The sequence below is a fragment of the Vanacampus margaritifer genome, chromosome 16, assembly GCF_051991255.1.
Source record: "Vanacampus margaritifer isolate UIUO_Vmar chromosome 16, RoL_Vmar_1.0, whole genome shotgun sequence".
Taxonomy (NCBI): Eukaryota; Metazoa; Chordata; class Actinopteri; order Syngnathiformes; family Syngnathidae; genus Vanacampus; species Vanacampus margaritifer.
In genome coordinates this window covers 13,950,265-13,976,709 of record NC_135447.1, presented here as the reverse complement: position 1 = coordinate 13,976,709, position 26,445 = coordinate 13,950,265, and the positions used below count along the sequence as shown (strand labels likewise).

The window sequence follows — 26,445 nt, the reverse complement described above, 5'->3', positions numbered from 1 at the left end:
TGAGAGTGGAGTGGTGGACTCCATTTTGAAGGGTGTGCAGCCACTGAACTCTACTCCTCGTCTCGGGAAAGAAAAGGGAGGAGAAATACGATATGGCCTCACGCGTGTTTTCTTCTCGAGTGTGACTCTTTATCTTTTCGCGTAGGTAGAACATGACGACTCGGTGGAAGTTCGGCGCGTGACGTCACGGCAGCCGACTGCTCGTGATTGACGGCTCATTAAGGCGAGGTGGGCACATGTGGGAAGGTGGATTTTTAAGGCAGGAAATGTACGTTTATGTCAGATAAAAACAACGTTTAGGTTATAAAGTTGTGGGGGGAAAGAGAGGGTGGTATAGTTGACTTGCAGGAGCATATTTTTGAGGGGAGGTGTTGGAGGAGGAAGAGGAGGGTGGTGGTGGAGGAGGAAGAAGAGGCAGAGGAGGGGGGGAGTGAGTGCTCCTCGGGATCCGGGCCTAGTAGTGCGGCCGCCGGGACTCTCCTGTCTCTCTCATCCGCTGTCAAAAATCCGGGAATTGCCTCATTTGGTGGGCACAATGGAGGCGGTGGGGCTCCCGTGGAAGCTGCTCGACGTGGGAATGGTAAGAATCTCGCCACCGATGCCGTGTTCGACCGCGTTTTGCGTGATTTTTGTTTTTTTTTACGTGCCTCTCTAACCATACTGATGCGCGCGCACGCGTAGACACAAGCCGAACCTATTCGTGTCTGCGCGCGCGCGCGCGTGTGTGTGTTACTCTGGCGTCGTCCTCTGTTGCATGTTTTGTTCTATTTTGACATTACACACACTACACACAGTGTCAAACGGGAATTTGCACACACAGTGTCACGCGCACACGCACGAGGGCCATTTTAATGCCTCTGAGAGTGTGTGCCCCCATGCAGCATTCACACACAAACACACACGTTATACATACAAATGTATGACACGATGTTCATCACATGGACGCCTCCTACCGGAATGGCTGCACCGGCCACAAAAAGATGTCTCCCAAGATGTCACCCAGTCCGGTTGCCATTTGACACACAATGATGGATTTTCTTGAAGCAAGATTTGTCAAGCCGCGGACCCCTAAGAAGAAAGCAATCAAATAAGCAGTAGTTTAGAGGTATCATAGTTAATATTCCAAACTACCATTACAATTTGTGTCCCTACCACAATTTTCTGCTCAAGTTAGTCAATAAAAATAGATTATATATATTTTTAATTTTCACCTTAAAGTTTTTTAAGACACGCACCCCCTTCGACACCCTCAACACACCCCCTAGAAGAAGACTGTAGTATAAATTGTTTTTAAATTGACAAATGTTTTTTTTAATTTGTAAATGTATCAAACGTTTCTAATATGTATACATGCCTCCTTGCCCCTTTTCAGGGGTACACATACCACAAATTCCAAATTTTAAAAAGCAACAACAAAAGTCTTAGATCAAGTAAGTTCTCCTCAGCAATAGCTGGCGCTATACTAGGATTTTTCCTGGCTCAAATTTAGGCGGAGGTAGTATCATCCTGACTATGATGGGTGACTACCGATACCAGGTATCGGTAGTCACCCATGTTTCAATAATACGAATAATAGTTCCAATAAGAATATGACTATTATCATGTTAAAGTATTTATTCATTATCAGTCACTTAGGCTGGAGGTGGTGAGCAAATAAGATGGACGTGGCTGCCTCTGAATTTTGTACACAGGAAAACCCCTGTAACTGTGACCAATGGACACATAACATCATCTGTGTCTATGTTGTTAGTTTATAAAAACCCAAACAGTTGTTTTTAATCTACAGTAGTGCAAAATTCAGGGATGAATGAGCTGCATTTTTTAGCCCAAGATCCAAATTTGTCATTTGAAATTGATTATTTATTGCCATAACTCAGCACCTGATAGAAGAGAATCGGCAGTGTGGTAATTGTGTAGGAGTTTTTTTTTAATTAAAAAAATAATAATTATAAATGTAAATTATAATATTTTACTTTGCAAATGCGCAGTTATTACATTATACCAAAGCCGTTGAACTTTTAATCATACTGAACCCAAGGATTGGGCGCACCAGTTTTCAGCTTAAGATCCAAACCAGTTTTTTCTTTAAATGGATCTTATACAATGTACTCCGATTATTAGCAGAAGGTAGGGACCAACTAAGCCTTTCCATGAATATGAAAATTCTCAAGTAATTGACACTCACCTAAAATGGTTTGTAATTGCCGGTAGATGCCAAAAGACGCTTGCAGAGCACTTTTATCCTATTAGACAATGTTATACGTTTATAGCCTGACTAAATAAACCTCCTCCCCTCACTTGAACATACTGTAGTTTCTTGGTCCCAAGATGGCATCAAAGCAATATTTTATTTTAGACATGGCTTTGGCCTGAGCACAAAACAGAGAGCATTTTTTAATTTTTATTTTATTAAGCAGATAACTGAGGATAGGTTCCCTTAATGTCCAACCACATATGTGCGGTGTTCACTGATTCACCATTACGTTGATTAAAGACAAAGAACACAGGAGACATAGGTTTACTACAACAGGGACTAAGTGGGCCCTTTGTCTGCAATACTATCAAAAATATATATCATAAATAGAGGTGTATCCAGAAATTTGGGGGAAGGGGACATTATATACTGATGTCATTGTTCCTGTTTCAGGGAGGAAGCATGCCAGCATGAGTGGACTACATGCAGGCCCAAGCCGGGAGTCCAGCCACCCTATACCCCCTGCCTGTGACCTCTCCCGTTACCCCCAATCCAACAACAAAAGCGACCTCCGCCCAACCATGTCCGCCGCCGCCTCCTCCCTGCAGCGTGCATCCATCTACGGCTTCGCGCAGAGGGACCCCTCGCCCCCCTCATCTACCTACAGCCCCTTGAGAAGGCTGCAGCATCTCACCACCATGGTGAGCCAACCCGATTTAGTTCTGCCCGCTCGGCCAGGTAAGAGCTGGGAGTGGGGGTCCGATCAGAAGGAGTCGGAGCGGGACTCGTGGGTCGACTGTTCTGGCAGGGATTACTACGATGACAGTTTTACAAAACAATCTGAGGTCCAAAGCGGCAGCTCTAAAGAGGATCCGGCAGCCAGCTGTAGCAGTCCCAGTGTGTCAGAGAGGAAGACGGACGGTTGTTTCTCATGCCCGCCCAGCCCAGCCTTCTCTCTCGATAGCAACAGCCCCTTTGCAAATGGCCTCCTTCACTTTGAATCGTCTTTGTTTGAGGACGAGGATAACAACGTCTGTGCGAAAGAGCAGCAGGAGGAGACGTACCTTGCCGTCACAGACTCACGGGATAAACACAAGACCTCAGAGAGTGAGCTTCAGACTGCCTCTGTGGACTTGCAGTCGGAGGCCAAGAATGCAAATGTTTCATCAGCAAAAGTCATTACCCGGTCCCAGTCGTCGGGCTTTCGCCGAAGGTACTGGGATGTTTCTGACGACGAGTGGGAGAGCGACACAGATCTCTTCCTGTTTGGCGATAGCCCCTCCAGGCATTTGATGGCAAGTGTTATCTCAGTTACAAAGAGTACAGCAGGTCCTCGCTTTACATCAGAGTTACCTTCTTACAGCGTAATCTGAATTTTTACTAAATTAATTACAGTAAATATTTTCCTGAAACCATGACCGCATGTGACCACATATTCTTACACCGCTGCGCAAACACGATCCTTTTGCGCAGTTTGTAGCCTCGAAATGTCATGTCAATATTATTGTAAATCACCCTTTGTAAAGGTGTTGTAGTTCCTTCTCCATACTACTAGGGACTACTGTATTTGTTTTTCTACTGAAAGACAGATTCACAGTATTTGCCTAAGGTCAGAACCAGGCTCACTATGTTTTTCTATTTGTTGCTGCTAACTAAGCTCTAACTCACATGTGTCAAGATCCGGTCCTTGAGGGCCTGAGTCCTGCATGATTTCGAGGTTTCTCTACTCCAACACACCTGCAGAGCTAGCTGATGAGCTTAAATATGAATCAGTTGTGTTGAACATGGGAAACCTCTAAAACATGCAGGACTCAGGCCCCCGAGGACCGGACTTTGACACCACTGTTTTAATGCTGCTATCACACCAAAACTCTGGGAGGGAGGCGTTTCGGCGGCGCGTTTGCATTGTCGTCAATGTACTTCTCGTGGGCTGCAACGAAAGTGCATGGGGCGACGCGGAGGTTGCGTTTGGCGTAGTCGGCGGTGCTCGGTGTGCGCGGATGCAAGAATGAGCGACAATCGTTAAAAAAAAAAAACTACGCGGTGAAATGATAGCGAAGGAAGCGTTCCAGATCGCCTTTTCGGTTTTGGTGTGAATGAAGCATAACTCATAATGGGTCTGACAGAAAGAACAACTATGATCATTGTAGCCTTCCAGCAAGTCTTGCAATCTATAATTCAGGTCTGGTCACATACCCTAACAGTTATTTTTACCTTTTGCTTCTTTTTATTTACACAGAGTGTTGTAATAGTCACAGTTCAGCAGACTACAGTAGATAGATGGCTGCAACTGGGGATAGGTGAAAAAATGAAAACACACATTCTCTGTGTCTGTTTATGTTGACGAACGGAACGTTCGTAGTGCATTGTGTAGTGAATGCTAAATGTTTCATGGCTGTTTTTTGCGTCGTCAACAGCAGAGCGACATGAAACGAAGCTCTGTACCACCTGTCAAGTTTCTAGAGGGTGAGGTCATTTGGGCAAAGTTCAACCGACGGCCATGGTGGCCGTGCGAGGTGATTGTTGACCCTACGCAGGGAGTTTATCACAGGGTGAAAGGTGGGCCAGTAACATTGTTGACTATAGGCTCGTGTCTTGTCGTTTGGATGCTAACCGATGATTCTGACTATCTTTAGAGCCCAGCGATCGGCCCTGTCGACTCTACCACATCAGGACTTTTGGGGACCCGGAGGAGCAAGCCTGGGTGGAGGATAAATCAACTCATATTTTTCACGGAGGCTTTCAGTTCGAGCAGCTTGCGCAACTGCGCAGGAAGGGGAAACAAAGGGGGCAGAACCACAAATACACAGTAATTCCCTTCTTTCTTTTTAATTGCAACAATTAAATATTGATGTGTATCTTTAATGACTTTGTGTTTCCACAGGTCCCTAAACGGTATGAGGTGTCTTGGGAATTCAGTGTGGCTGAAGCCGAAACCATTCTCCAGCAAAGACCCAACATAGATTCTTTAACCATAGACAATACCTTCCAGGACAGTTCCCCGATGGTGACCAATCTCTGTCCACCTATTTCGCCTTCTGCTCCAGCTGCCTCCAATCTTCCGGAGAATTCGCACACAATCAATGGGTCAATCATATCTTCTCAGATATCATCCCCAGTAGACAATAAGCAAGGCACTTTAAAGAAGTCTTCTGACAAGAGTGAAGACTTTAACTCCTCAAAAAAGCACTCAAAAAAGAGCCGACATAGTAGAGCTAACCAAGCAGATAAGAATGTAGAGTGCCCTTATTCGGACCTTGACTCGGTCCCAAAGATTTTGTGTCCTAAAGCACTTGAACGTCAAACTACAACTACTCACTCATCTGCTAATGTCGCCAAGGAGGAAAAGAAACAACCAGAGATGCAAAGTGGTCTGTGGTTCAGTAAATCAGGCAAAGACAGGCGACCTAAAACTGTTAGCCCCGATCGGTCAGATCGTACAATTTTTAGCAATGTACTCAGTAAGAAAAAGACCTCTGCTGTTAATAAAAACATGATGGCTCAAGGGAATTCGGTCTCCTCCGTTAGGCAAGGTTACCAGCCTGGATTGGTAAATACCGAAACAAAGTTAGTTTCTGAGAAGTCATGGCAGTTGGACTCTAAAAACGTCGTTGTAGCTGAACAAACTTTTGAAAGTACTGCTGAGCTGTTGTCACAACACCAGCAGTCAATCAATTCTTCTGACCCTCTTGGATTGTCACAATTGCAAGAGTCAGTGGTCTTTTCTGAATCTTCTGGATCTTCACAAAATGAGCAGCCTGTGGGACCTTTTGACCCTCAAGGATTACTACGAAAGCAGGAGTTCAATGATTTTTCTGACTCTCAAGTATTGCCACAAAAACAAATGTCAGTGTTATCTTCTGACCCTCAAGGGTTGTCACAAAAGCAGAAATCTGTGGATTCCCCTAGCCCTCGAGGACTATCACAAAACCATGAGTCTAGGAATTGTTCGGACTCTCAAAGGTCTTCTCAAAAGCATAAGTCGGTGGTTTCATCAGACTCTCAAGGATTGTCCCAAAAGCATAAGCCAATGGATTCTAATGAATCAGGAGAATCATCACAGAAGCATAAGTCTGTGGATTTCTGTGACCCGCAAGGATCATCAAAAAAGCAGAAATCTGTGACTACTTCTGACCCTCAACAATTGTCCCAAAAGCAGGAGACAAAGGATTCTTTTGAACTTTGTGGATCGTCCAAAAAACAGAAATCCCTGGACTGTTTTGGCTCTGAAGCATTGTCACACAAAAAATCCAGCGATTTCTCTGACCCTCAAATATGCGCACAAAACCAGAGGTCTATGGATTGTTCTACCTTTCAAAGATCAACCCTAAAGCAGAAGTTTTGGGATGTTTCTGATCGACTGTCGCAGAAGCAGAAATCTGTAGATTCGTCTGACCCTCAAGTATTATCACAAAAGCGGGAGCCCATGGATTGTTCTGACCTTCCAGGATTATCGCAAAAGCAGAAGTCAGTGGATTCTTTAGGCTCTCAAAGATTGTCACAAAAAAATTCTAATTCTGAAACATTGCCACACAAGCAAAAGTCTGTGAATTCTTCAAACCTACAAAGATCCTCACAAAAGCAGGAGTCTATGAATTGGCCGAACCCTCGTGAATCACCACAAAAGCAGAAATATTTGCATTCTTCTGATTGTCAAGAACTTTCACAAAAGCAGGTCTCCAGAGATTCTTTCAACCCTCAAGGATCATCCCAAAAGCAAATGTCAGTCGATTATGTTAGCTCATCAAAAAAGGCGTCAATGGATTATTTTCACAACCAAACTGTGTCACAAAAGCAAGAGTCCAGGGATTGTTCTGACCCTCAAGGATCATCAAAAAAGCAACATTTTGTAGATTCTTCTGACCATAGAGGATTCTCCCAAAAACAAAAGTTGGTGGATTCTTTTGGTCTGCAAGAATTGTCACAAAAAGAGTCCAAGGAGTCTTATAACCCTCAAATGGTGTCACAAAAGTGGAAGTCGGCTGATTCTTTTGGTCTGCAAGGATTGTCACAAAAGAAGGACTTTAAAGAGTCTTCTAACCCCAAAATAGTGTCACAAAAGTGGAAGTCAGTGGATTCTTCTGTCCCTCAAGAATCATCACAAAAAAATAAATCTTTGGATTCTTCTAACCCTCGAGGATCCTCCCAGAATAAATCAGTGGATTCGTCACAAAAGTGGAAGTCAGCGGATTCTTCTTACTCTCAAGAATCATCACAAAAGCAGGAATCCATAGATGCTTCAGACCCCCGAAGGTCATCACATAAGCATAAGTCCGTGAATTCTTCTCAACCCCAAGGGTCATCAGAAAAACAGGAGTTCCGTGATATTTCTGGCCCTCAAGGATCATCGCAAAAGCAGAAATCAATGGATTCTTCTAACCCACAAGGGTCATCCCAGAAGAAATCAGTGGATTCTTCTTACTCTCAAGAATCATCACAAAAGCAGGAATCCATAGATGTTTCAGACGCCCAAAGGTCATCACCAAAACAGGAGTTCCGTGATATTTCTAGGCCTCAAGGATTATTGCAAAAGCAGAAATCTTTGGATTATTCTAACCCTCGAGCATCGTCTCAGAAGAAATCAGTGCATTCTTCTCACAATCAAACATCACAAAAGCAGGAATCCCTAAATGCTTCAAACCCCCGGAGGTCATCACATAAGCATAAGTCCGTGAATTCTTCTCAACGCCAAGGATCATCACAAAATCAGAATTTAGTGGATTCTTCATACGCCCAAAGATTCTTACAAAAGCAGCTGTCAGTGGAGTCTTTTGACCGTCAAGGGTCAGTGGATTCTTCTCGCACTCAAACATCACAAAAGCAGGAATCCCTAAATGCTTCAGACCCCCGAAGGTCATCACAAAAGCAGAAATCCGGGGATTCGCCTGATCATCAAGGATCATCACAAAAGCTGAATTCCATGGATTATCGTGATTTCTGTGGACTGTCAAAAAAGCAAGAGTCCAGGGATTCTTCTGACCATCGAGGATTGCCACAAAAGCAGGATTCCAAGTATTTGTCTGACCCTCATGTTTCGTCACAGAAGCTGAAGTTAATTGATTCTTCTGAAACTCGAGGATCATCACAAAGGCAGGAGTCCAGGGATTCTTCAGACCCTCGACCTTTGTCAGAAAAGGTGAAGTCTGTGGATTCTTCTGTCCCTCGCAGGTCATCACAGACGCAGGTGTCCAGGCATTCGTCTGATCATCGAGGATCGTCACAAAAGGCGAATTCCATGGATTCTTGCGACTCACATGCAATATCAAAGACGCTGGAGTCCAGGCGTTCTTCTGACAATCAAGGATTGCCCCAAGAGCAGGAGTCCAAGTATTCTTCTGACCATCGAGTTCCGTCACAAAAGCTGAAGTCAATGGATTCTTCTGAACCTAGAGAATCCTCACAAATGCAGAGGTGCAGAGATTCTTTTGAACCTCGAGTTTCGTCAAATAAACTGAAGTCTGTGAATTCGTCTGACTCTCGTACGTCATCACATAAGCAGCTGTCCAGAGATTCTTCTGACCTTTGTGGAACATCACATGAGCAGAAGTCAATGGATTTGTTTGAGCCCCAAAGATCATCACATAAGCAGAAGTCGAGGGATACTTCTGATTTTGAAGTATCATCACAAAAGCTAGAGTACAGGGATTGCCCTGTCCCCCGTGGACCGTCACAAAAGCAGGCGTCAAAGTGTTCTTCTGATCCTCGAGTTTTGTCACACAAGCAGAAATCAGTGGATTATTTTGACCCTCGAGAATCATCACAAAAGCAGGAGTCCAGGGATTCTTCTGACCCTCGGGGAACATCACATAAGCAGAAGTCAGTGAATTCGTCTGAGCCCAGAAGATCGTCCCATAAGCAGAAATCAATAGATTCTTCTGACCGTCGAGTATCATCACAAAAACTGCAATACAGTGATTCCTCTGACCCTCTGGGATCATCACTAGTGTCTGTGGATTCTTGCAGGTCCTCTGAGAAGTGTGGTTATTTAAAGGGTCTGCGAATCCCTAATTCTAAACGCTCTGCCAAACGGTCTACTCCTCGAAGTAGCACACATGTAAAAAGGTTCAGCAAGAGGGCCAGTGTAAAGCGCAGCAGTCAAAGTGATAAGAATAAATTGAGGTCCAGTGAAAGGGTTGCTCTGCGTAGTTTTTACACGACAGAAGAAAGGGAAAGTAATACCAGGACACAGTTCAGTTCAAAAGAAGCATCAACAGACCTTCAAAAAACTCTGATTGCAATGTGTAAACTACCATTTGTTAAGTTGATGCGTAAAGACGTAAATATTCAGAATTACTTGAAGTCTAAAATTACTATTAGTTACAACCACCAAACTGGATGTCCAAACAGTAATGAACCCCAAAGAATAGCAATTGCTACCGCCTCCTCCAAGTCTGACTTGATGGACAAAGCAGCACACATCTCTGAAAATATTGTAGACAAAAAAGTTTCCCAAAACAGTGAAGACAAATGTTTTCCTCAAAATACGGATAACACAAGTATTTGGGAAAATTCCAAAGACAAAAGTGTTTCTGGAAATAGTGAACACAAAAATGTTTCTGGAAATAATGAACACAAAATTGTTTCTGGAAATAGTGAGTACAAAAGGGTTCCTGGAAATAGTGAGTACAAAACCCTGTCTAGAAGTGGGGAAAACCAAAGTGCTTCTACAAATGCTGAGGACAGAAAAAATGAAGACAAAGCTGTATACAAATCTAGAGACGAAAACGTTGTTTCCAGAAATAGTGAAGACAAGAATGTTTTCAGAAAAAACGAGGACAACAGTCTTAGAAGAAAGAATGAGGACAAAATTGTGTCTAGAAATAGTGAACAAAAACTGGTCAACAGAACCATTCAAGACAAAAAAAAATTCAGAAAAAATGAGGATAAACTTGTGTCCAGAAATGATGACAAACGTTTTTCCGGAAATAGTGGGCACAAACTTGTTTTGAAAAAAATTGAGGAAAAAAACGTTTTTCAAGATAATGAAAACAAAAGTGTGTCTGCAAATTCTGCAAATTGTGAAGACAAAACTCTGTCCCGAAATTGTGAAGACAAAATAGTTTCCAGAATTGAAGACGAACATGTTTTCAGAAAAAATGAAGACAAACGTGTTTCTAGAAAAAGTGAAGATGAAAATGTGTCCAGAAATACTGATACCAAACGTGTTCCTGAAGACAGAAGTGTTTCTAGACATAGTGAACATCAAAGTGCATTTAAAAATATTGCAGACAAAAGTGTTTCCAGAAAAAGTGACAAGACAATTGTTTCCAGAAAGAGTGCAGACAAAAGTGCATCTAGAAATGATACTGACTGTTCAGAATCCCAGACGGTATCAACAGAGACAGAAGCCATATGGGAAACTGGTGCCTCGAAAGATACCACTATATCTTGCGATCTTTCTCAAAGTTCACAGCAACATGAGACTTGTGCCTCGAGTTTGGTGGACGTAACAACCCATGTTCCCTGTCAATATGATAGAAATCCAGTCACCAGTCAGGTGCCGCAAGAGCCATCATCCCCCAAGACTAATACCCATACATCAAAGTACATCCCTGATAAATTGCCCGACGTGCTACCACAAGATCAGCCTGCCCATCTTCCAGCCAGCAATCGACTGATGACAAGAGCTCTGAAAACCATGAAGGTCCTGCAAAAGTTGAAGTATAGAAAAGCCAAAAAGAGGGCTGCTCATAAAGAACTCTTGCGTCGTAGCAAAAACCCGGCCAACCTAGAGCAACATTCTAAGAACTCCATTTGGAATCCAGAAAGCAATTTGGTAAAACCAGTCGATTCTCAATATAGTGCAGTTGGTGACTATGATCAGGACACAGTTTCCAGTTGTAATACCCCTCCATTGATGTTTCATGATTTCACTGAAGTCAAGAGTGAAGAGGAAGTCCTTTCGGTGTCTTCAACACCCCCAATGGACTTCATACCCCTCAGCTCCAATGTAAAGACAAAGGAGGTGGACCTAAGCACATCTTTGTCTTCGCCTCCCTCGCCATTTTCTTTTATGAACGCTTTGAAAAATGTGGAAGAGGTGTCCTTTCAATCCTTGACCGACCAAGCTAACGGCAAAGCCCTCGCCTTCAAACCGGACATGAACTACAAGTTCAGCACGTTTCTTATGATGATGAAAGACATGCATGATACTCGAGAGCGCGACGGGGCCCCCTTAGAACTGGAGATTGGACCACCAAGTGCCCATGTCAAGAAGGAGCCCTTGGTGATGCCTGGAATGGCTCCACTCGCAGGCCTCGAACAAGGCATTGTGAATGATGATCCAGATTTTAGTCCATCCACGGACACAACTAGAAGTCACATGTCCAAGGAGCCTTACAAGAGAAGGAGCAACTTCACTTGGATGAAGAGCAAAGCTGACCGCAAAGTGCCTAGTCGTCCTGCCCGGTCTGGACCCGGTTACCCGGGCGTGGGGTCCTTGCTAGGAATCAACTTTTCTTCTGTACTCGATTACTCAGCTAAGGTCCGGTCCCTGTTAGACGTGCAGGCCTGCCACTGGGAGGGCCAACCTGGGAGCGACGAAGGATTGTTGCGGTGGGACGGAGACTTTGAACAGATGAATGGCTTTGTCTCCAACTGCACCAAAGCCAAGACCACCCTGGACTGCAAGACTGGAGAAGGCGATGACGATTCATCCGGTAAGGAAGGAGAGTCTAGATTATATTTTGAATGAAATGGTGATGTATTATAAAATATTTTCCTCTCCAGTTCTCATGAGTTATAGCTATAGATATACCATTGCTATCAATGAACAAAAAGTGTGGAGAAAGCGTAAGTTCTCAGTGACTGTAAGTACACTAAATTCACACTATATTTTATATTATGCTTGTGAATTCTAGCATACCAAGTGATGAAAACAAGTAGGGGACTGTGTAAGCATCCCTGTGGTACTAGTTTCTTCATTATAACAGTAAAAAGAGGAGTTTTTTTTTTTTTACCTCAACATTGCAAATTCTGCAGTATCATCTCCTGTTTGGAAAACAATGGGACTCATTAAGGAAATGCAATACATTTAGCATGCCTATGAATATTGCAGTCAGTGTTTAACAAATGCAGTATTAAAAGTTTTTACATCTTTTAGCCAATAAACGAATACGGAAACCAAGCAAGAGGCTCCTCGAGTGGACCGAAGAGTACGACCAGATATTTTCCTCAAGGAAGAAAGTCAAAAAGCCTCTTCCGACAATTACGATGGTAAGGAAAAGGAGAAAAAAAATCTTATTAATATACGAATAAACATTAAATTTGTCCCTCCCCTAGGACAACCAAACACTTTCATCCCAACCACCTGTACTAGACAAGAACGCACTCGGCCCACCCTCCTTGAACGCGCTTCCTGAAATGCAGACTCCGCCTCCGGAGGAAATCACCCTCACCACAGAACTCCAAATCCCCAGCGCGGAAAACACATCCCGGCAGGAGGCGCAGGCGCTTTCCATCGACACGTTGACCCCGCCTCCCGAGGCTGAGGCGGAACAGGCGCCAATGGAAGACCTTGCCGGAGAAGACTGTGAGATGAAGATGCCCTCTGTTCACAGTAATAATAATCTACAGTATAACACGTTTTTGTGACATTTTGTGTTCAGGCAACGCTCCTTTGGTGCAAAAAAAGCGGAAGAGAAAACCGACTCCCAAGATCCTGCAATATTGTCTTGAAGCTGAGGCCTCAGTGTGCCCGAAGAAGAAGGTACGTCATCTGTTCACTTAAACTGGCTGCAACATCTCGAATGAGATCCAATCCATGAGCTGAGTTTTTCCTGCTTAGTTTGTGGGTTAAGTTGCTTCTAATATTTAGCTGCTTTTCTAAACTCCATGCTGAAAAAAACAATGATAAACATTGTTAAATTAATACCTAAAAATTGAGCATTGTATAACTGGTACTTTTTTAATGGAGATGAATAAAATTGAATGTAACAATTGTATAAACGTAACTAGATAAATGAAGTAAATTTGTGCAGGTTTACCTAATAATAACTAATAGTAACTTTTTTTACGCAGATCAAAATTGTGAAGAACAACTCAAATGATGCTCCTCAAACAGGTCAGTGAAGAAGCTGATTTGCAACCTCCCTTCCACCCTTCATTTCATATCTTAATCGGAAAGCTATGAAAGGATAATGTAACCTCACTAACGCGTCTGCCTCACAGTTTATCCAGAACCCGATCCGCCGGCTTTAAAACCAGTGAGCCCGGCGGTTTCCACGTTGTCGCCGGCATCGGCGACGGTGACCCTCCTGACTCCACCCAGTCCTCCCGGCCCCCCCGTGCTGGCACCGGCGCTGTTTGATCAGGCGGACGACGCGCTTGCAGATGTCCACCTTCCTCAAGCAGACGACGGGTTCAAATACACGACAGAATCGGAGGTATTGGCAGTCAAAACTTTGTGATTAGAAAATGTTTTCCAGACCGCTACCAGGACAAGTATTCAGTCTTGAGTACTCACCAAAACTAACTACTGATAACACTAATACTTTACATAAAATTTCAATTAAGACAGTAACAGCTTGTGAACAAAGGCTTTCTTGTTTTTTTAATGACCCACAATTTCTCTTTTTGTCCTCAGGGGGAAGCCTCCGTGTTGGACCAGAGCTTCTCCTCCACTCGAGATGACTCATCGCTGTGTGACGATGCGCTCGGGCAAGGCAGGAGGATCATCGGTGACCGAGGGGGCCCCGCCTCCTTGAAGGAGAACGTGTGTCAGGTGACCTTGCATTCACCCTCACACCCTAATTAGCCAACGTCTCTGTGTAATTTTTGAGTTACAGTTGGATGAGGAAGTGTGCAACCTTTTGATATTTGTGTCTTTTCCAAGGCACATTCTTGAACGGAAAATATCAAGGGTAGCCATTTTGTTTGTAAAGACAGCTTGTGTGTTGTCAGGTGTGTGAGAAGACAGGCGAGCTGCTGCTCTGTGAGGGTCAATGCTGCGGTGCTTTCCACCTTGCCTGCATCTCCCTGGCCGAGGCCCCCAAAGGGAAGTTTGTGTGCCCTGAATGCAAGTCGGGTAAGAGCAATGAAAAGGCTTCAAAAGTCTTCCATTATTTTTTCTATCATTTTTTTAAGAGACACAAGTCGTCGCTTTTTCACTTCTTTGACTTGTGAGCAAAAATTGTCTAACTCGACTCAGTTTGACACCGTGAAATAATCTTAAAAAAAGAGATTTCGACCTGTTTAGTGCCACTCTGAGTTAAACGTTAACTGTTCAAATAAAAATGAAGCAAAGAAAGTTACTCTTGTATTTAAAACAAACACATCACTTTGAATGTCCGCTAGCTTAATGCTAGCATGTAATGCAAAATGCCATAAAAGGGCTTACAAATAGCATCTATGTACCAGTGTTGTACCACAAGAAACTGGTATTCAAACACAAACGTACCCACAAACGTAGTCAGACAATATAACAATACTCACAGGCTTACATTTTTATCCTCTGTGAAAAACAACTAATATTACTGCAGCCTACTGAGTCACTAGTTGTGAAACTCTTCTTTGTTTTTGCCTGTAAAGACTGTATTATACTGCCCTCTGGTATCACAAGAGATCATCTCTAACAGGGATGTGATTTTTCCGCTAATTCGCGGAATTCCGCTTTTTTTATCTCCCCCCCAAAAAAAAAAAACAATTTTTTTTTTGTTTGTTTTGTTTTTTGTATTTCATTGTGTATGCACATGACTCCGACAGATAACATCTTCTGCTATAACAAAGACATTTGTGGTATGCTCTAATATGAGTTTCTTTTCATTTGGTCATGATACAATTATTTGTTCATGAAATTTGAACTCTTCAACATTATTTATGTGTTAACTTAGTAATCACATTAGTTAGATATGATGATATTCTCAGTGATAGTTTTTAAAAGCAAAGGCAGTCCAATGTTTTTGAATGTGACTGATTTTGAGTTGACTAAAACTGCCATTTTATATGGGATAGTTCAATATACATTGAAAATTTATGCTGTTGTTTTGTCTATTTCTTTGTCATGTGAGTGCATTGAAAATACTTAAAAACACGGAAAACCCATGAGCTCCGGGGGGCTACGCCCCCCTTGTCCCCCCACCAGGCCACTGCCCTGGACCTAGCTGGGTGCCAGCGGCCCCCAGACCCAGGCTAAATTTTCAGATAATTTCACTTTGGTCAAATCACATCCCTGTCTCTAATTATGTCAGTGGGGTGAGGTGATTTTGCAATAAAAGTGTTTTTTAGGTTACAAGCATGGTGAGAAGGCATCACTGTGTGTTTACTTTGTGATTTTTTTGGTGGTGTGCCATAAGATATTTTTTAATGCAAAATATGTGCCTTGGCTCAGTAAAAGTTGGGAAAGACTGGTGTAACCGTTTCTATATAACACGCAGGAATCCACACATGCTTCGTGTGCAAGAAGCGCAGCGAAGACGTACGGCGCTGCATGATCCCCGTGTGCGGCAAGTTCTACCACGGCGAGTGCATCGCCGCCTACGCGCTCACCGCAGCCGTCGGCCGCGGCTTCCGCTGCTCCATCCACGTCTGCCTCACCTGCTTCATCGCTAACCCCGGCAGTCCTTCCGTTTCCAAAGGTGAGATGCTCGCTAGTCCCGATGCATGTTGCCGCGGCGCCCCCTGGCTTTACACGTGTTGTTGCGGCCAGGTCGTCTGGTGCGGTGCGTGCGCTGCCCAGTGGCTTACCACGCCAACGACCTGTGCATGGCGGCCGGCTGCGTGGTCCTCTCCAGCAATAGCATCATCTGTCCCAACCACTTCACACCACGGCGCGGGGTCAAAAACCACGAGCATGTGAACGTCAGCTGGTGTTTTGTGTGCACTGAAGGTAACAACAAACAACTCTCTTGCGATTAGCAGTTTTTAAACGCACACTGCAACCTCAACTCATTCACTGCCAATGACGGCTATAGACGTCAAAGATTAATTTTAACCTGGTTGGAAGTCAATGAGTTTTAATATCAACCCATTAACAGAAATTTTCGACATTTAATATTTCCTCTGGACACAATGTAGCAAGATTTGACAAACGGAATTTTTTTATGCTGAATTAGATGTTACATAAATCTCCATTACTTGAAGAAGCCCTTGAGAAACTTTAACTTGAGTCAAAATGACCACCTTGAGGCATGTGAGCTCTCTTACCTGACATGTAATAATTATAGGATTAGAAAAAATACTTACTATATTTATATAAAGGTAAAATTGTTATCATATTTTGATCTAATAATATACATACTGTATATTCAGCGATAAATGTAAAGCCGTTTTAAAAATGTGAGTAAAATTTGGGCAATTTTTTATGAAAAACGTGCAATCAGGATCAAATCTGGATTTCTTGTTTCCACTACTGAAACATTTTCACACAGAAATTATCAATCAACTTAAAACTACATTGGTAGAGACAAATTATTTGTAATTTCAGATTTTTTTTAATGTGTGAATTTTCTTTATTGCTCTACACTGCTCACAAAAAAGCTAGGGATATTTGGCTTTTAGGTGAAATTTATGACAAATGTAAAAAGTTCACGCTACAGTGATATCATATCTTGAAAGTACGACATTTAAGTAGAAGGATACGCTGGTGATTTCGTCATCTCTAACAACAATGGTGGGTACACCACAACAAAAAAATGTCAACATCTCAATAACTCGTCATATGCCCTTGAGCATCAAGTCTCAACTCATTGTTTGCTGAGGCATGGCATCCCACTCTTCTTGAAGGAGAGCCCTCAGGTCATTGAAGTTCTGGGCTGCAGAGTTTTCAGCCTCTACACGACGACTCTGATGATCCCACAGGTTCTGAATAGGATTCAGGTCCGGAGAAAGTGCAAGTCATTCCATTTGAGATACACCAGTCTCCAACAGCCGTTCCCTGATGATGCCCCACCTCCATGAGCTGGAGCATTTTCGTTCGGGAATTTTGCCCTTAAGCCCTTGGTTAGAGAACAGCAACTTGTGCAAAAACTACTGAAACATTTAACATGGACATGTGCATTCATAAGCTTAGAGGAGATCACATTAAGTCAACCTGTAAAGGTTAGAATGCATTTCAGGTTTGTCCTGAAATTTCACCAAAGTCAAATATCCCTAACCTTTTGTGAGTTGTGTATATTTACATAAATCCCTTTTTTGTAAATTCCAGCATTTTTTTTTTTTACACTGAACACCTTTCCTATCCAATGTAAGATAAATATACAGATCATAACAAAAACTAAAGGGGAGAGGGGATCAGCAAGAACATAGACCTCCACCAAGGCCAAAAAATATCCATTGTACAGTACGCCTACCAGTAAGAACCTAACATTAATCACAGACAGAGCAAAAAAAAACACCCTGCACCCCATGTGGACGTTCCATGTTCTAATTTGGTCCTGCAGGGGGCAGTCTGCTGTGCTGCGAGGCGTGCCCGGCCGCCTTCCACCGTGAGTGCCTGAACATGGAGATGCCCAAAGGCAGCTGGTACTGCAACGATTGCAAGGCTGGCAAGAAGCCTCACTTTAAGGACATCCTGTGGGTCAAGGTGGGACGCTACAGGTCAGTAACAGAGATAAAATATCAGTTATAGCTGTGGTAAATTGTGAATAATTGTCCAATCAAATTGAATTGCAGACACAATATTTACAGTGAAGTGCTGCATTTTATTTGTTGCTTTTTCCGCCAAGGTGGTGGCCCGCCGAGGTCAGCCACCCCAAAAGCATCCCGGAGAACATCCAGCGCATGAGGCATGACGTGGGCGAGTTCCCCGTCCACTTCTTTGGCTCCAACGACTACCTGTGGACCTACCAGGCGCGCGTCTTTCCCTACATGGACGTGGACGCCAACAGCAAGGAGAAGATGGGCAAAGGCGTGGACGCCACTTACAAGAAAGGTCAGGAAATGCCACCCGGTGTACGTCTGGACAAATCGTGATGACTTCCTGTGCGCCCGCCCATAGCTCTGGAGGAGGCAGCGGTACGGTTTCGCGAGCTTCAGGCCGAGAAGGAGCTTCGGCAGCTTCAAGAGGACAGGAAGAACGACAGGAAGCCGCCACCGTACAAACACATTAAGGTTAGATCTCCATGTGGGGATTCAGTTTATTACTTTTCCTGTTTTTGTAAATAACTTGCCCTATATTGGTCGTAATAGTGAAAGTTTAGTTTTATGTTATTAGTTACTGTTGTGTGACATTTAACTTTAATACATGGATGACTTTTAATAAGAAAGTGCCAAAACTTCACATAAAAAATTTTAATTAACAATTATAAACAATATTGCAAACTATTTATTTGTATTGCCTAATAATGTCAATTAAACATAAAAAATAAGTAAATGCAATAACTGATACAATCATATTCATTAACTGAAGTAAGTACTTGGATTGCTTCTATTAATAAAATCTAATTGAACTGAGCTGTCCTTTTTAATTAAAAATGAGGATTAAAAATAACCCTTGCCAAATTACGACATATTTCTGTTTCAATGTTTACATAAAATTAGGGAAAATTAACTACGTGAACCTGAATTATTAATTATTCTAGTATTCAAACACCCTTTATTCCTGTTCGCATTGCACACTGTTTTAAATCGGAAGCAGAGATCAATTGTTTATTTATTTTAATAACACACTCTTAAAAAAAATAAAAATATCAACAAAGCAAATAATGTGTTTTCATGCATTAACAAGAAATTTAAGCTCTTCTCTTTTTTTTTCTTCCTTTTTTTTCCAAATGTCTTGAAAAACCAGCAAGGTTTAATTGCCTGGCAACAGGCAATAACTAACTAATAATTATAATAATAATGATGATGATGATGATGATGATAAATAACTAGTAATTAACTTTTATTCTTTATTTATTTTTAATATATTAAATGATGTGCATCAAGAAAAGCATACAATTAATTAAAAATAAACTAGAAATAGTATTTACCAGGTGACATGTTGAATATGGATACACACACTTTGAGTGACATCACAGCCAATCCTTGACTCCGTTTCATGATCGACATCCGTTTTATCCAATCACAACTGCAATGAGAAAGTCACCCAATGGCAGCACTTTTGGGAAGATGCGTTAGTAAGGTCGCAGCAGGTCAAACATTCCCCAAATTGTATGCATAAAGCCTCCCATTACTGCTTCCCACAACTTCTCTCCATTTTTGACTCCTCCTCCCGCAGGTGAATCGGCCAATCGGGAAGGTCCAAATTGTCACGGCCGACTTGTCAGAGATCCCGCGCTGCAACTGTAAGGCGACGGACGAGAGCCCGTGCGGCATGGACTCGGAGTGCATCAACCGCATGCTGCTGTACGAATGTCACCCGCAGGTACAAAGAAAATGGCGGGGGTCTGCAACCAAGTGTTTCGTTGGCTCATTAAATTCATGCAGGTGTACCTAATATGTCCACACTGGACTTGGGAAGCAATGAAAAATACATATAAACGTGGTTTTGCTGTATGTATTAAATGTAATTTTTTTTAAAAGACATGTTTATTCATCATCAATCGATTGAGTACTCTGTATTAACTACAATTCCGTCACAGGTTTGCCCGGCCGGCGAGCGCTGCCTCAACCAGACGTTCAGCAGGCGTCAGTACAGCCAGGTGGAGATCTTCAGGACGTTGTCCCGAGGCTGGGGCCTCCGCTGCGTGCACGACATCAAAAAGGTATGACAAGTCCACGCGCATGCACGTGCGCTCCTTCAAGCAGTTGCTGGAAGTTCTTTGCGCACATTCGCCATCAGGGTCAGTTTGTGAGCGAGTACGTCGGGGAGGTGATCGATGAGGAGGAGTGCCGGACCAGGATCAGACACGCCCAAGAGCACGACATCTGTAACTTCTACATGCTAACGCTGGACAAGGTATGTGGACTCAAAACTATTACTTAGCATTAAATGCTAATTCATAGCATTAAATGCTAATACAAAACACACACAAGTTACAATTATTTTCCTTCACAATGGATTTTATTCTTTGCATTAAATATTAAAATGTTTCCGACTTGTCTGTCAGGATCGCATCATCGATGCCGGTCCGAAAGGGAACGAGGCTCGCTTCATGAACCACTGCTGCCAGCCCAACTGCGAGACGCAGAAGTGGACGGTGAGCGGCGACACGCGCGTGGGACTGTTTGCCCTGGTGGACGTCTCGGCAGGTAGGCTGCTCCACAAAAAAATAAAATAAAAGTCCACTGGTCCAGACGGATTCTTACGGAGTGTTTTTGTGCTCAGGCACTGAACTGACCTTCAACTACAACCTGGAATGTTTGGGCAACGGCAAGACTGTGTGCAAGTGCGGAGCGCCCAACTGCAGCGGCTTTCTTGGCGTGAGGCCCAAGGTCTGCTTCCTTCTTCTCTTTTATCTGTTGTTTTGTAAATAGTAAATTAGGGCTGCAGTTATCAAATAATCTCACAATCGAGTATTCTACAGACTATCCCATCGGTTAAATGGATTTTTTTATTTTTTTTTATTATTACATCTGTTTCAAGAGGTGCAGGTATGATTTTTGTCCTCTGTGACTTTGAATGTTGCTGGCTTTAAAAGTGGTGAGTGACATGGGTGTCGGTGAATGTAAGTTTGTGTTTGTTTGTTCCACATCTTTTGATATGTGAAACAAATAATCCCAAATTTTTACGGATTATTTCCTCCTGGCCTCTGATTTCTACACAAAATGGTGCGTTTATATTATAGTGAGCAACTAAAAACAAAATGCTCACTCGCTGAATCGTTGGAGCCCTATGGTCAAATGATCGACTTTTCCCATCAGAACAACCCGCCGTCAGACGATAAAGGCCGCAAGATGAAGCGGCGCGGCCACGGCAGGAGGAAGAAGAAGGTGGTGGTGACCAAAGAGCGCGAGGACGAGTGTTTCAGCTGCGGCGACGGTGGCCAGATGGTCTCCTGCAAGAAGCCCGGGTGCCCCAAGGTCTACCACGCCGACTGCCTCAACCTCACCAAGAGGCCCGCCGGTCAGTCTCGGGCAATCACACTTGTTCTTTTAACGCTGCTAATTTTTTTAATGCACTAATGTCCGCCCTTTACTTGGAAAGCCTGTACTGGTTCGAAACACACTGCATATATTTGTGGAGACTGGGGTCAAGTTGTATTTTACAATTTTTTTTAAATGTGCAGAATTTCACATGTTACTTAATGTTAAAGATTAGATAGCTCTTAACTCTTTGACTGCCAGACGTTTTCAGAAACGGGTTCTCGCCAGTGCCAGCCGATTTAAGCATTTTGACTGATCTTTCAAGGTCCACAGAAAATGTTGTTTGGACTATGGAAACACACATACTACCAAATGAAAAATTGAAAAAAAGTTTGTTTCTACCTTATTCCGTTCTTCAGTAATCAACAATAGAAAATGGTTAGTTTTAAAAAACAAAAAACGGAGAAAAAGAGCTTTTTGTGAAACGATGTTATTTCATGCACTCTAGTGAATTGTACACTTCTTTTTGTCCATGAATGATGCCACAAACACCTAAATAGTGCTTTACATCTGTAAAACGCTTTCACCAACAATGAAAAAGTGTTTTTAGTTTGCAAAATACGTTTGTTTCCATTCAACAGTGTAACAATTTGACAAAACAATTTCGCAAACTATTTACAAATGTGTGCAACTGTGGTACTACTTACAATTATGTGGATGTTTCAAATATAATTTTTCTTTTTGTAACGCTCTCCTGCGTGCAAGGAGAGGGAGCAGGATTCGCACAACAGATTACTTTCACTTTCATTGTCCGTTTCGCGTGCAGACGTTACACTTTCTTGACGGCCTTTTTTTCTGGGGAATAAATGGCAAGTAGCAGACTGTACCCACTCCTCCGATGAATATGCATTGGACTCGGGGTACTCTTCGTCGTCCGATTGAACGTCCGCCTGAGCGTGCTCACTTGTGCTCCGCGTTTTCCGGTGTCAGCATCGCTAGCCCGTGAACCTTTATGACGTCGTCATAGCCGCCGCATCAACGCTTCCAACTTCGCCGTCAACCTCGGAGTCACCATCATCATCATCGATGATGATCATCGTCGTCATCAATGTGCCCTTTAGCGTTGAAAATTCCCAACTGTGAGCTGCTTGCAACATTGTCCGCTTCCTCCTCCATCTAGCTCCGCCTAACGTATTCTACTGCCGCGTCAATGCTTCCAACCACGGAGTCACCATCATCATCATCATCGATGATGATCATCGTCGTCATCAATGTGCTCTTTATCGTTGGTTGATGCTTTTCGTCTTTGAAAAAAAACTGCTCTAGCGTGAGCTGCTTGCAACCGCCATTATGGCTTCTTCAGCCATTGTCCCCACAACACTCTAGCCCCGCCTCACGTCTTCTGCTGACGCCCACCCGATCTTGTCAAAAGAGAGTCATCGCTGTCCTCTAGGGGCCAAAAATAGTCATTAGGCTCACTAGACCTGCTTGAAACTTTCAGGACAGCTCCGCAAGCCTTCCCTGCACCCGTTTAAAAAAAAAAAATGGGTGGACGTCTTTTAACGTCTTTGGCGCTCCTCCGTAGGTTTTTGCAGAACGTCATTTAACGTTTTTGGCAGTAAAAGAGTTAATATGAAAAGAAAAATGCACTGAGCTGTCACCACAGTCTTACAAAAGCAATTATGCTATCTAGTGGCAAAAAAATGACCAACACAAATCAATAGCACACTTTTTTACAGTATCTTTTTAATTTTTATTAGAGCTGTCAAACGATTAATTTTTTTTAAATCAGATTAATTACATTTTAGAATTTTGATTAATCGCTTAATTAAAAAGGCTTTTTATGAACATTTTTTGCCGGCCAAATTTAAAGAGCACTTATGTTAATTCTTTCGACATTTAATGTTATGAAGACGTCCTCAACATTTTTTGATCCACTGCACACGCTCATCCTCCTCTTTTTCTCATCAATTAATTACTACTTGACATTAACAAATATTCTGAACATCATATACAAACATTTATAAATGCTTTACTTTAATACATATAGTTATGTTTATTGTTCAAACACAATCTGTATTAACTTGAACGTAACCATCCGCTGTCATCTAAAGGATCATCTGCGGTCAAAATTAATCTTCGTTAATACATGATTAATGCGATAGTTTTTTGTGATTAATTAATTAGTTAATGCTTTAACTTTGACAGCATCTTTTTTCCACTATAATGGTAACCAGAGTATGAAAACTTCGGAAAAAGATTTGTGTACATTTTATTGTACATTTAGAAAATATACAATTATAAAGTATACAATTTGTGATTAATTACTATTACATTTTTTTTATCTCCTGACACCTCTAATATATAAAATAATTTTTAAATTTTATATATATATATATATATATATATATATATATAAATAATATATATAAATAATATTTTTTAAAATTTTATATATATATATAATATAAAAATGGTCTCATTCCATTGGAGTTCTTCTGATACTATTGCTTCTGTTGTCGCCAGGCCGCTGGGAGTGTCCACGTCACCAGTGCGACGTCTGCGGCAAGGAGGCGCTGTCCTTCTGCGAGATGTGTCCCAGCTCCTTCTGCGGCCAGCACCGCGAGGGCCTGCTCTTCATCTCCAAGCTGGACGGCAAGCTGTCCTGCACAGAGCACGACCCGTGCGGGCCTGACCCACTGGAGCCGGGCGAAATCCGCGAGTACAACCCCCAGTCCCGGCCCTTGACGTCGGGCTTGGGGATGGCCGTCATCACCCCGTCCTCCGTCGTGCCGAACGTCTCCCCCGCCGGCGCGCCCCCCGTCCCCGCCATAGTCCAAGACTGTGTCAGCCAGGAGTCGTTTCCCGCCTTTTCCATCCCGGTGCCCATCACCATTCCCGTTTCGGCGCCGGCCGCCTCGCCTCCTGCGGGTGTCGGCGCTTTTGACCTCCCGCAGTACTCACCTATCTCCTCCTACGAGGAGGACAGGGACGTCCTGGAGGAGGACGAGGAGGAGATGCTGGAAGAAGAAGACGACGAGGATGATGACGAGGAGGCTCTGGAATATCTGGAGATCAGAGATGATGATGATGATGAGGAGGAGGAGGAAGAGGAGTGACGCTGTGGTTTGTTAATAACAACTTTATGGACTCCCACTAGTGTGTCGTTAATTCTGTTACAGGAAGCACTTGCAACGCAAGCTTGGACCCTTTGCACACATTCACTGACGACAACTGTAAAAAATAACAAATGTTTCATTCACGGTGTTCCGCCATGACCTCATTTCCAGCGGCCATAACATTAGGTACACCTCACGAGAGTCAATATGAAAGCTGTCGCCACAAGATTCTGCCATTTCCGCGCAATAGTTGACCAAACGGCTCCCTCTGCTGAATCTGCACCTTTTGGTTACCGATGCAAATGGACTGTAACGGGGAACTTGCTATTTATTCATGGGAAAGCCCACCTCTAATACGACTAGAAAAGAACTGTGTTAATCTGAAGGTTAGGAGCTTCATTTATGAAGCTGTGGCCTTGTCTAATAGAAAAACATGCTTTGTCGCCAATTTGTGGCTTCTATAGGCAATTACACACTTTACAGTGGGTGTAAATTACTTGTGGTTTCACATTAAATTGTGAATGTGCATTATCTTTTTATATTGAGGTCTCTTGCTAAAATGTGACCAAAATAGTTTTGAGGAATTGTTAAAAACCTCTTGCGCTCACTTTTGCACTAAGTGGGGTTATTAATACTTAGCGTTCAATTATTAGTAGAGTTATTAATGTAACATCTTTAAAAAAAATGTCTAAAATGACACGTGTAATTGTATTTAAGATAGATAATACTATATTTCCCTTATTCGTTGCTGGCTATTTTCAAAAGAGTTCCCATATACCAGACTTCTACATACTCTCTGAATGTTTAGTGTGTGTAAAGGCGAAAAGTTGCCAGCTTTCATATTGACTCTCTCGCATAAGCTTTGTAATCCACTTGAGTAGCAGTCACCTTCAGTCAGCCTCGATTAGGACTTTCCTGTTTTACTGGACACTTGTTGCTTCCTTAGACGCCGTCAGCAAGGACGGCAGACATTTTGGACCTTTGGACCAACCACGGGAGCGACGCGCTTTCTATGGTGCTTCAGAGAAACGTGAAGGTGACGGCTTGCCAGACATCACGGGCGGAATCGTGACAAAGCACTCGAGTCCAAAGGACATTTCTTGGAATTTGGGGGGAGGGGAGAACAAAACAAAAAAAACACACAAGATGGACAAAAGTATTGGGACACAGTGCCCTTCACTCCTCTTTTTATAGTGCTTGTCCTCGTGATGTTTAAACACCGGACTGGTTGCCAGTCCATTACACACCTGTGGACAGTTTAGTCTTTGTTTTAGGCACAGGAAGAACATGGAAACTTCACATGAAAAGGTCCCAGCCAAGATTCGAACCCAGAATGTTTACCTGTGAGGCAAACGCAATAAACTAGGGACATTCTATACCACTTTTTTTCCAGACTGGTACCTGTACAAGCATTCACCCTCGGTGAGTACTCATCCATCCATTCGTTCGCTATGATATATAACATGTACAGACTTCTTTTGTCCCAATACTTTTGTCCAGATGAGACATTTCCATCACATTTTCAAAGGGGCAAAAAAAGGTCTTAACACTGAAAACACCACAGAGATGGCACTAAGTTGCAGTGTGTACGCTGTAGTCATTTATTTATATTACTGTAAACGTGACGCACAACAACCGCCACCATGTTGCTTCAGTGTGAGTGTGTGTCGTCGTCGTCCTCAAGACTAAATTAAATATTGTGTGTGTGTGTGTGTGCGTGTGTGAGCGTGAGCGAGATCTGCCTTAAAGTGTCTTCTCCCTAGAGCTATTTTGAAGGAATGGATTGGTCGCCCCTTACTCACACGTCTCATTCCAGCCGATTTCCGTCTCGCCAACATCCATACATGCAAATCTACATGAATATACAGTAAATATATATATAAATATATATATGTATAAGATGTTGTGAAATAAGCACTTTGTACTGGCCTCATTTTTTTTTCCTGCTCCAACATGAAGCCAAAAATAAAAAGTAGAACTGCAAGTGGCAAATTCCCATTTTAATAATGTGTCGCTGTTTATTGTCTGCACCATTTGATGCGTTTCAGGTGACGAAGCAGAAAAGACAACACTCGCACTTTATATTATATTCCCATTTTTATGTTATTTTGTAATTAATATTTTGTAACTTAATATAGAATTATTATTTTTTTTTTAATGTTTAAAAATATTAGTGTGGTGACAAATATTTAAGTGTTTATTTTAAATGGTGTCACCGAGCTAGAATAT

General features: G+C 42.7%; 1 protein-coding gene across 1 annotated transcript; it reads left to right on the top strand.

The window, feature by feature from the left end:
• Positions 1-413: 413 nt before the first annotated feature.
• Positions 414-26,200, top strand: nsd1b (nuclear receptor binding SET domain protein 1b). Its single transcript, XM_077546323.1, has 24 exons — positions 414-580; positions 2,648-3,489; positions 4,612-4,753; positions 4,831-5,003; positions 5,079-11,853; positions 12,297-12,409; positions 12,476-12,725; positions 12,802-12,902; positions 13,214-13,256; positions 13,364-13,578; positions 13,779-13,916; positions 14,096-14,219; positions 15,568-15,768; positions 15,840-16,019; positions 17,572-17,728; positions 17,857-18,062; positions 18,129-18,241; positions 19,350-19,496; positions 19,714-19,836; positions 19,914-20,030; positions 20,182-20,323; positions 20,400-20,506; positions 20,936-21,137; positions 23,624-26,200. Exons 2-24 carry the CDS (start codon positions 2,665-2,667, stop codon positions 24,214-24,216), a joined length of 11,187 nt encoding a protein of 3,728 aa, XP_077402449.1. The 5' UTR covers positions 414-580; positions 2,648-2,664; the 3' UTR covers positions 24,217-26,200.
• The last annotated feature ends 245 nt before the right edge of the window (positions 26,201-26,445 follow it).